This window comes from Alligator sinensis, unplaced genomic scaffold (assembly GCF_000455745.1).
Source record: "Alligator sinensis unplaced genomic scaffold, ASM45574v1 scaffold802_1, whole genome shotgun sequence".
NCBI classification, from domain to species: Eukaryota; Metazoa; Chordata; order Crocodylia; family Alligatoridae; genus Alligator; species Alligator sinensis.
This window is the reverse complement of record NW_005841918.1, coordinates 3,866,671-3,875,392: the sequence shown is the minus strand read 5'-3', so window position 1 is coordinate 3,875,392 and position 8,722 is coordinate 3,866,671. Positions and strand designations below refer to the sequence as shown.

The 8,722-nt window shown below is 42.1% G+C and overlaps 1 protein-coding gene across 2 annotated transcripts in view; it reads left to right on the top strand.

Annotated features, from left to right (window-relative positions):
* Window positions 1-8,722, top strand: part of ALKBH8 (alkB homolog 8, tRNA methyltransferase) — a 76,798-nt gene that overhangs the window by 19,196 nt on the left and 48,880 nt on the right. For both annotated transcript variants that reach the window (XM_025198244.1, XM_025198245.1), the window contains exons 7-8: window positions 449-553; window positions 1,265-1,335. In XM_025198244.1, coding sequence (XP_025054029.1) covers window positions 449-553; window positions 1,265-1,335 — 176 coding nt within the window. The remainder of the gene's footprint in view (window positions 1-448; window positions 554-1,264; window positions 1,336-8,722) is intronic.

The following is an 8,722-nucleotide window of genomic DNA, read 5'->3' as shown; positions in this document are numbered from 1 at the left end:
GCCGCACCCTGCCCGGGCCCCAGCCCTAGCCCCAGCCCCCGCGGCCGTGGTGGCGCAGCCTGCCCTGGGCCCAGCCCCAGTGGTGGCGCAGCAGCCCTAGCCCCTGTGGCGGGGGTGGCACAGCCCAGTCTGCCCAGGCCCTGCGAGGAAAAAAGTCCGTCAATAGCCCGCACCCAGTGGAGATTTGCCATTGTTTTCAGTAACACTAGGGTCTGGTGCACACTTATTAAGGGTACTAGAATTTACAGATACAAACGCTATTTTTGTGACTATAAGAAGAACTTTCCATGTGTGTGCCATAACAAATTCAGAATTACCTGCATAAAAGACAATGTACATAGGCCTACAAGGCTATTCAATGGGTTTTGTCCAAGATTTTGATTTCTCATCTGTCATGAGCAGAAAAAAAAAGAAAACATTTTGTTTAGACTTTTGTATGTCAAAATAGGTATTCCTGAAATTTGCAATATGCTCCTGGAGAAGTGCTTGAGACAAGGATATATCAAACATAAACCTGATCAATTGACAGTAAACCAGTATGAACCTGGACAAGGTAAGCATATTTGTGCTTTTAAAAAATCAAACCCATCTTTTAGGATTGTTAACCAAAAACCGTCTCTGGTGGCCCTGACTTGGGGGGAAAGATTACCTATCCACTTGCAGTTCACACTCCTGAACAGTTTTTTTTTGTTTTTTTTTTTGTTTTTTTTGTTTTTTTTTAAATAAAGGCCTGTGTCAGGATTCAGTTTTCTTAACTTGGAAACTTGCAATTAGAGGTACAGTTTCAGTGCTAATGTAAGTGAAAATGGAATCTGACTCTTGGCTTTTAAGATGAATGTAGCATGGAAGAGTTGGTGATCTGAAGAGGTAAACAGTCCATATCTTTTTCAAACGAAAAAGAGATGGAAGCAGGTTGTGATTTCTCTCTTATAGGGCTGTATCTGTATTATGGATATGGCCCTAATTCTGAATTAAAGGAAAATCCTTAGTGCGGTTGTTTGCATGTAAGTAGACTAACACAGCTAACCGTGATATGCAGAACATTTTTCCTGTTTATAGCTACTCCTGATCAAGGAACAGATTGAGAGGGAGGTGCATGCTCTTTTACTGTGTTGCAGGCAGCTCTTTTCTACTTAGTTCTGAAGTCTATGAATCAAAAATATATCTTAAATATGTACAGATAAATAGCCATGAAAATAGGACTTGCCAGCTGTGATACTTAGCATTATTGTTTTGACAACCCTTTGTGATTTTCGTTATGCAGGAATTCCTCCTCATATTGACACACATTCTGCTTTTGAGGATGAAATTCTCTCTCTCAGTTTAGGTGCTGAGGTAAATTTATTATTTTTTATATATGTTGGATGTTTGAACGATACAAAAGCAAAGTTCTTAGCATTTAATAAAAGGTTGTATGTTTTACATGGTATTTTTTCACTCTACTCATGGATGCTAGCATGTTAAAGTAACCATGTGACAGTGGGCCTAAAATCCTGGTTTCATTAAAGTCACAGGGAACTTTATTGTTGATTTCGTTGGTACTAGGATTTCACCATACAGGTAACTCCTGGCTGTTTTAAGGTCCTAGGACCCGGTTCTTTGTTGTCCTTCCTCAGTTTTGTATGCATACTTTACAACACTGCTCTTGTATTAAGCCTCTCACCTCACTTCTTCCTACATCCTCCTCTGCTCCTGCTGGTCTGCCCAAAATATCCCTGCTCTTTCATTTGCGTTACAATAGCACCTAAAGTTTCTAGCTGGGATCTGAGCTCCACTTGGGCTATGCTCTGTACAACCACACAATTGCAGTCCCAACTCTAATGACCTTAGAACAGAAACAGAAAATCCAGACAAAAGGTGAGAAGGGACAAAGGCAGTGAGAGGGGAAGTGGCTGATGAAGGTCCTGGAGCGGGTCACTGGCAGCGCTGGGAAAAGAATACCGATCTTGCAGCTTCTGTACAAGTTCTCCTTCAAGGTTTTACTGCACCTGGCCCCAAGGGATGACAGCACCTTGGCATGTACTCTCTTGTATGTATTTCTTATACTTCCCCTTCGACTTAGAATAGCCTCACCCCAAACCTTTGCTGAATGCCCTCCTCCATCACCCTTCAAATAATTTTTTTAAGTCTTTCTCTATTCTGCCATATTTATATGCACTATCTTCCACAACTCTCCACAGTTTCCATAGCTCTCCGAGCCAGGGAAATAGAGATATAACTCTGTTACTTGCCACAAATGTCCTGGTGCTGTATAAATAGCATCATCATGTGCAACAGTGACATCCATAGCAGGGTCCAATAATGGTCTTATTTCAGTGGGGCCTCATGAGCTAATGACTGCACACGTGAATGACACATTCTGCCATTTGCTCCTTCAGGCATTAGAGCACAAAGAGTGTGAGCATGCATCTGTGCAGAGCTGTATCTGCAGGAGTGAGATTAAGTGCAAATCATCAGTCCCTCAGGGTATGACATTATAACCTGATGATTAGTCTGCAATTGTGTTAAGTGTTGACAGAAAGAGAGAGCTGTGGTCAGCTGGTCTGAGTACAGGATTGGGAGCAAGGAACTTTTTGGAGCTGTAATCAGTGCTGTGTCACTGATTTTTATTTTTGGCTTTGGTTAAGTTGCTCACATCAACATTTTAAAGAGTCCATTAGCTGTAGGTGCCTCTTAAGTCCAGCTGTGTATAGGGGATCGGTACATGCTGCTCCATGTTGCCCAGGTTTGTTTTAGAATTACTATTAGTAGAGGTGAAGTTGTCCTCCTGCATGGCCATTTAGTTTTTGGCCTTGTTTTTGAGGCTCATCATCTAGTCTGCTGTGTTGGTGCTTTTAACAACATGGGACACCTGTCCACTCGAGCAGGAGTTGACAGCCTTTTAGTCACTATGGGCCCCTGGTTATGACCCACCATCTGCTGTGGTTATGACCCACCACCTGCATCCCTCGGTGATCAGCAGATGCTGCAAGGGGAGCTGATAGCTAAAGACAGATGCTAGGACCGACCCTAGATATGCTGCCTCTGCTGTAGCAGACAGAATAAATTGGATGTGGCAGGCACTACCATCCTGGGGACACTTCCTCTGCTGCTGTGGTTGGAATGTGCTGTTGATTCCCTGAGCTACCTTGAGCTGGATCCAGTCTCTTGGCTGGCTTGATCCTGCCAGTTGTGAACTCCTCCACTAGGGAATAGGCTGAGAGCCCCTTTCAATTCTCTGAAATGGTTGCTTAGAGGTAAGAGGCTCTTTGTCCCCTAATCCATCCCCTTAAGTGATCCACTCCTTTCCAGTTTAATTTTTAATGCATGCTGAGTATTTCAGAGGTTGAGTAGAAGATGAACACTACCAAAACTACAGCTAACTTGGCTTTGTAGATTTAAAAAAAAAAAAGTTCAGTCGTTTTTCTTTTTACAAAGTGTACTGGTGCTGAATAATTTTTTTTATCCTGTTTCAGCTGGGCTTGGGGCCCTGGGCTGCTGGTACCTTCTTTTTCAATTAAAAACTGACTGGTCCATAGCCTATATTACTTCAGTGATGAGACACCATAGGCAGTGCAGTTCTGGGTGATTATATTACAGCACACCTTGGTGATATTCTTAAACCAGTGGCTGAAGGCAGAGTGATTTTAATCACCTGAGAAGTACAGGCATTTGCTGGAAGTGGGCTGCCTGGAGTGTTGTGCCGTTGTTGAAAATTGGAATTCATATGTTTTAATCGAGGAGACATGCAGACCTAAGTCTTTGGTAGATATCTTGGACATGGGTATTGGAAATAGTCTGTTGAATAGGTCCCCAAGTTTTAATATATTTTCCTAATGGGCTATTAACATAGTGTTCTGATGAAGGCAGCCAAAGAGAGCATTTAAGGGCTAGTAAACCAGCCAGTGCCCCATAAAATTCTGCACTATTTGATAGTCTCTCCTTCTGGTAATTTTCTAACTTTTTATATTTCTGTAATATCTTTTTCTTACCCATGTAGATCTTCATCTGCATTTAAAACATGACTCTCACCTGTAGCAATATGAAATTGGCTATTGTAGCATTTCTTTTGTGCATCCAACTGTATTCTTGCTGTAGTTTTCCACATATAAAAATTATACACTTCACTAATGACATATTATTGTGGTACTTTTACATCAGCACAGTTCTGTATTCATCTTTTGTTCCCCCCCTCCTTTCACTTTTAACTAGCACATTTCCTGGGATGCCCATTTGCATCTCTTAGTACATTTGCTCTATCTGACTAAGACATGATATACCTAGCTTTTTTAGTTCTATTTTCAGTCTGCGTGTTGTATCCTTTTCTGGTTTGTCACATCGTATTCCAGTTGGCTCTATCCATGATGAGAAAAAAACCCATAATCATAGTTATACAGCTAATCTTTTTCTAATTCTTCTCCAAAGAATAAGAACTTCCCTAAAGAAACAGACTGTCAGTCTGTCTGATCCAGTGTCCTATTTTCAAGCCTGACCAATACTAGATGCATCAGAGGAAGAAAAACCATAATGAATGTATATACTTCATGATTATACTAAGCCCTGGAAAAATATTTCTTTCTCACCTTTACCTGTTGACCAGCTTATCATGTGGTTTTATAACATTGTGCCCAGCAAGTGCACTGGCAGAATACTGTTCCTTTAATGCAAATAGCTAATTTTTTTTTTTAATTTTTCTATCATAGGTGCTTTTATAACCCCTGTAGTATCTTAATGCCTCCCATTACTTAAAACAGGGGTAGGCAACCCGTGGCATGGGTATCAAAGCGTGGCACACAGAACCATTTTGCTTGGCGCACGTGCCTTGGTGGAGAAGGGGTTGGGGCTCTTGCTGCCACAACAAGGATCGGGCCTCTCGCGGCTCCCCTGGCATCTTCTACCTTTGACACACCAATATTTTACAAGGCAAGGTTGTGGGTGTTTTGTGCACTCTTCCCAAAAACGTTGCCGACCCATGACTTAAAATATTTATCTTTGCAACACACCTGTGAGGTGTAATGCTATTGCTATTATACATGTGGGCACCTGATACCAAATGACTTGCCCAAAATTGCACAGGAAGCCCATGGCAAAGAAGGGATGTGAACCCAAGTATCTAGTGACCTAGCCTAGGACTTGACTTTGAAGGTCAGGGAGAGAAGCTTAAGGAAATGGGGAGGGAGGCTTAAAAGCAGTTAAGGAAAATGGAGAGATTTAAAGAGGGAAGGAAAATGCAGAGAGAAGTGCATTGCACTGAGATGCAGTGTCTCATCTCACCATGCATCAGTAGAGTTGAGGCTTTCTTGAAGTGCCTAGTACCTATCAGATCCAACAGGAGTTACCTAAAACATTTCCCTAATCTTTGTTATACCACAGATGACTACAGTGGAGAATAGAGGTACTAATGGAGAATAGAGGTACTAAACTATCCTATTGGGCTCCATAAGGTCATAATAAATCAGCATGTTTACCTTTGCCTTTAGAAGTTACTGCAGATAAATGATGAGTGTAATAACCATGTGAACCTTGCAGTGCTGCATTCCTTTATTCAGAAAGCAGCACAACAGAGAAAAGAGAAACATTTGGGGTGATGCCTATCATAGGGGCTTAGAAGGCTTGATAGCAAATTGTCTGTCTCCCACTTCCCCCTATTAGCATCATTTAATTAGGATGCTGTAAAATGGGGAACAGATGCCTTCTTTAAAGTAGCTTCCATGTTGTTTTGTAGTGGCTGTTATTTTCATTGTCTCCATTGGGTGTCTCTAGAGATGCATAAGTTACAGCCTTTTATTCAGAGCATGGATTCAGCATGAGGCCAGCTTGGCAATCTTGAGAGAAGTTATGGTTTAAGCCTGTGAAAAATGTCAGGATTTCCTTTTGCAGATCTGCAGTGGTTGCAAGAACGAGCTCAACATTTTTCATTTTCTATTCCTGAAATTGATTTAATTTGACATGTCATGAATAAACACAAGTTAGCTTGTGGTACATTATTTAAAAAGCAGAAACAGAGGAATTGCAACACCAGTTGCAAATCAGTGGCCCCTCTCAGTTTGTGTCTTGTTTTGACACTGTTATATTACAGTTGCTTCAGAAGAAGGCGTAGAAATATCCTTGGGCATAACTTAATTCTGTCTTGTGGGGATGAGATTTCCCCCCCGATTTCAGATCTTCTAACTATAAACCTGATAGTGGTACAGTGTAGTCACTTCCCTTCCCCTTATCCTCCTCCCCATCCCATAGCTGAGCCCTTCCTGGCTCTTTCCAAACAATGAAGTGGAGCAGTCTGTTTGATGCCCTTTTTACAACTGACTGAAAAAAAGGGGAATTTCAGACTGTGCGGATGATCTGTCTGGTTCATAGGTAACTGTGCATTTAAGTAACTGTGCACGGCCAATGGTGGGTCCCTGTGCTCTGCCAAAGTCCCCGTACATCTTAGAGTAGTAGTTCTCAACCAGGATGCCACGAGATCCCCTCAAGGGTGTTGGAGTGCAAGTGCAGCTGCGGTGGCCAAGTAAAAGTGCCTCCATGTCTGGTGCACAGCCAGACCTCGAAGGGTTGGAGAACACAGCTGAACATGTGCTCTCCTGCCTCATTAAAGTTCTGTAATAAGCCTAAAGCAGGCAAGAAAGCTTGTGCTGTAGCCCTTCCTGGTCTGATCCCTCCCACACTGCTCCCAGAAACTTGTGTGCGGGATGTTTCCACCTGCCCCATGCATATCACTATCCAGGAGAAGCTGTGCAGGGTTATCCTGGGAAGGGCTGCACCACAAACCAACTCTTCTGCCTGTTTTAGGGTTACCAGAGATCCGTAATGAGGCAAGAAAGCACACGTGTGTCACAGCCTTCCTGGTCTGACTGTGCGCAAGGTGTGTTTGGGAGCACCAACAAATTCCAAAAAGTTGGGGAGGGATGTTCTCCCTCTATAAAGCCTTAGAACCACTGTCCTAGACTTTCTTCAGTGCCCTAACCGTGAGTATTGAGGATCTTCATTCAAAGAGGCAAATCTTGACTCTATCCAGTATCCTGGAAGTAGGGGTACAACAAAAAGAAACATTTTATATCACTCATATAACTATTTATGAGTAACACTGGTCCTTGTGCTGATCATATTGGTTACCTCTCTATTAACTGCCTTCTGTGCTGAAAACTGGCCATTTGTTCTTGCATTTTGTTTCCTATCTTTCAATCTGTTTCTAATCAGCCTGGATTAAGAAACAGAAATGTGGACGATTTTTGCCTCTAACCTTTTGAAACTAAGTTTCCTTACCAATCTCTTTGGAGGGATTTTTATTGGAAGCCTTTTCAGAGTCCAAATTCTAGTCGGTGGTTCTCATGTATTACTTGTTGTGTTAGGTCTTTCCCAAAATTGTAAAATGTTAGACATTGTGCACTAGCACTAGTTGTGCTGTCCCAGTCATACTTCCCTTTTTTATTACTCAACCAACATAATTTTTGCTTGCCTTTTCTTTTCTTTCTTTTCCTTTTAAGTTATGTTATATCAAATTAAGTTATATCACATCTTTTGTAGACAGAAACATTATTCCGTGGTAATTAAGAATTTGTATAAACTCATGTTTAAACAGTACCAGTTTAACTGCACTAATTGAAATAATTTTTAAAAAAAAAATCACAATACTTTAGTCCCTTCAGTTTAATTTGAAAAGAACCCAGGTTCAGATGATTGTAGTTGAAGTAAAAAGCTTTGTCCTGACTATGTGAAGAATCACCTCAGCAGCCCTGTCTATGGGATTCCTTGAACATGCAGCCATCCAAGGCAGTTTTAAAACATGTTTTGTACCAGTTAGTTGAGTGCCTGAATTGCTTCAGTTTGTAGAGTGTATGGAAACCGAGAAAGGTGGAAGCTGCACCAGTTTAGTTCATTCTTCCAGATCAGTTATATAATTCTAATATTAAATGTTTGGGAGAAATTTAAAAACTCCCTGCTCCCAGCTGCTGTTTTGGGCATCCTGAGAGAGATGCTTGAGACTGTCAAGACTACCTTGGAATCCCTGCTTCCCCAGTTTGTTTCATACGGCTGTTTTCTAGGCTAACTTCTCACGGAGTCAAAAATAACTGCAAATACTCTATGGGAAGGTCATAGGAAAATAGGACTGGAAGGGACCTCATGAGGTCATGTAGTCTAGCCCCCTACTGAAGACAGGATTGTCTCTGACTAAACCATCCCAGCAAAGTGCCAGTCCAACCTGCTCTTAAATTTCCAGGGATGGAGACTCCGCTGTTTCTCTAGGTAGCCTGTTCCAATGCTTGACCACCCTTATAATCAGAACGTTCATTCTTCTCTCCAACATAAGCTTCCTCTGCATCAGCTTGACACCATTGCTCCTAGTTCTTTGTCTTATGGCCTCACTCGGGTGAGGCCTCACTATAATTGTCCTTCAAGTATTTGAAGGCCATTAACAAATTTCCCCTTAGTCTTCTCCAGATTATGTAACCCTATCTGTTTTGGCCATTCCTCTATCGTTTTTTTTCTGTTGGACTCCTTCCAATCTGTCCACATCTTTCTTGAAGTGTGGGGCTCAAAACTGGGCACACTACTCCAGGTGAAACTTCACCAGTGCTGAATAAAGTAGAAGAATCACTTCCCTTTGTCGGGACCGAGGGTCGGTCTGAGGCTATGGCCAGTACCCCGGACTGTCAGGTGGGGTTTTTCCACGACGGAGTAGAGTTAGGCACGGAAGCGTATTGGTTTTACAAAGAAAGCTTTACTTACACTGCCGATGGTCACA